This window comes from Amphimedon queenslandica, unplaced genomic scaffold, assembly GCF_000090795.2.
Source record: "Amphimedon queenslandica unplaced genomic scaffold, v1.1 AMPQUscaffold_12476, whole genome shotgun sequence".
Taxonomy (NCBI): domain Eukaryota; kingdom Metazoa; phylum Porifera; class Demospongiae; order Haplosclerida; family Niphatidae; genus Amphimedon; species Amphimedon queenslandica.
Window position 1 is genome coordinate 20,703 of NW_003547287.1, and position 1,424 is coordinate 22,126.

Below are 1,424 nucleotides of genomic sequence, written 5' to 3' on the forward strand. Positions count from 1 at the left end.
TCAATGAAGAAGATGCTATTAAAAACAAAACCGTAGAAGCAATCAAGTACTTTATGATGATGATGTCATTTGGTGCATACATTGACCAGATGCACCATGATGACCAGGCAGCTTTCTTTCTTTTAAATGGCATCATTAAATTTGAAGAAGGGAATTATCAAGAAGGTATTGCAGAGATTGAGAAATCAGCTTGGGCTAGTAATCACGACCTTGAAAAAGCACTGGGAGATGTCATTAATCATTACATGGCTAAATTTCCATTTTTTTCAACCAAAGAGTTCTTTGATCTTTCTACTTCAAGCAGCATCTTTAAAATGTGCAGCATTGGGGCAACAGGTGAGAATAGGAGCAGATGTCTCAATCTCATTTTTCCTGAAGTGAATGAAGCCCAGTTCCCAATGCCAGCCAAGTGGCCAAATATTGAATTAGTAGGGCTGAATGTAAAGGGACATAGAAAGTTTGAGAATGCAGTGAGCAGTCAAGTGAAAGAAGGGAATTGGAGTGAGTGGGAGGCAGCATTAGCTTACATTGATTACATAGCTGCCTGTAATCATCCATCACAGTTCCCATTGTGCTTTATATATGCATCACTATGGATATATAAGTATATACAAGCTAATCCCTTGCTCACTGATAATGTTAAATATGCCCTAACCAAGACAGTAGTTATCTGCCTGTATCAAGCTAATGGGATGGCTACTTTAAGGTTTGCTCCTGGTATGAAGTTATACATATCACGTCTCTCACTTAGTATACTCCTCCACACACTTCAACTGACCAAGTTAGTAGCAGGAGAAGAAGCAATTGAGTTAGCAGCATTGCTCTTGCATAATGTTCTTTATAATTGCCGTTTCTGTCCCTTGTGGGAAATGCCTCTAGTGTCACTTTCTGAGATAGCCTTGCTAAGTTTCAAAGTAAACAAAATCCACAGCAAATTTTTACTAGCCCTTCAACACATCAGCCCAGAACAAAGGCCAATAACAGAGGCTGAGCTACGTTATCAGTTACATGAGAATGATATAAGCCATGTACACCCTCTACAGGACCCAGAGGCAGCACACTCTAGAGCAATGGAAGGACTACTGGCAGAAAAAAGATGGACTTGGGATGATGTTAGTAGGCTAATGACATCACTACTCAGTCCAAGAGATAATGATGGTTGGTTAAGCAGAGGACATACACTAGGGGGAAACATGGAATACTCAAAACTTTGTGGATTTCGGTTTAATACAGATTCAAGCAATCCCTCCATTGAATTACTAGTAGTGCCTGCTAGTTCCAAAGATGGTAGGATAGGCCTTTTTTCAAGAGATGATGTTAATACTGTACTACAAATGAACTCAGACGAATTCAATCCAGCATTTTTCAGTTTGGATCCACCAAGCAAGACTGAGCACTACCATCCTTTTCAAAAGTTTCGATAT

The 1,424-nt window shown here is 39.6% G+C and overlaps 1 protein-coding gene across 1 annotated transcript in view; it reads right to left on the minus strand.

Annotated features, from left to right (window-relative positions):
• LOC109587701 (E3 ubiquitin-protein ligase UBR4-like) overlaps nt 1–82 on the minus strand; it is a 6,932-nt gene extending 6,850 nt beyond the window's left edge. The window contains exon 1 of the mRNA XM_020003923.1: nt 51–82. Coding sequence (XP_019859482.1) covers nt 51–82 — 32 coding nt within the window. The remainder of the gene's footprint in view (nt 1–50) is intronic.
• Between the last annotated feature and the right edge of the window lie 1,342 nt (nt 83–1,424).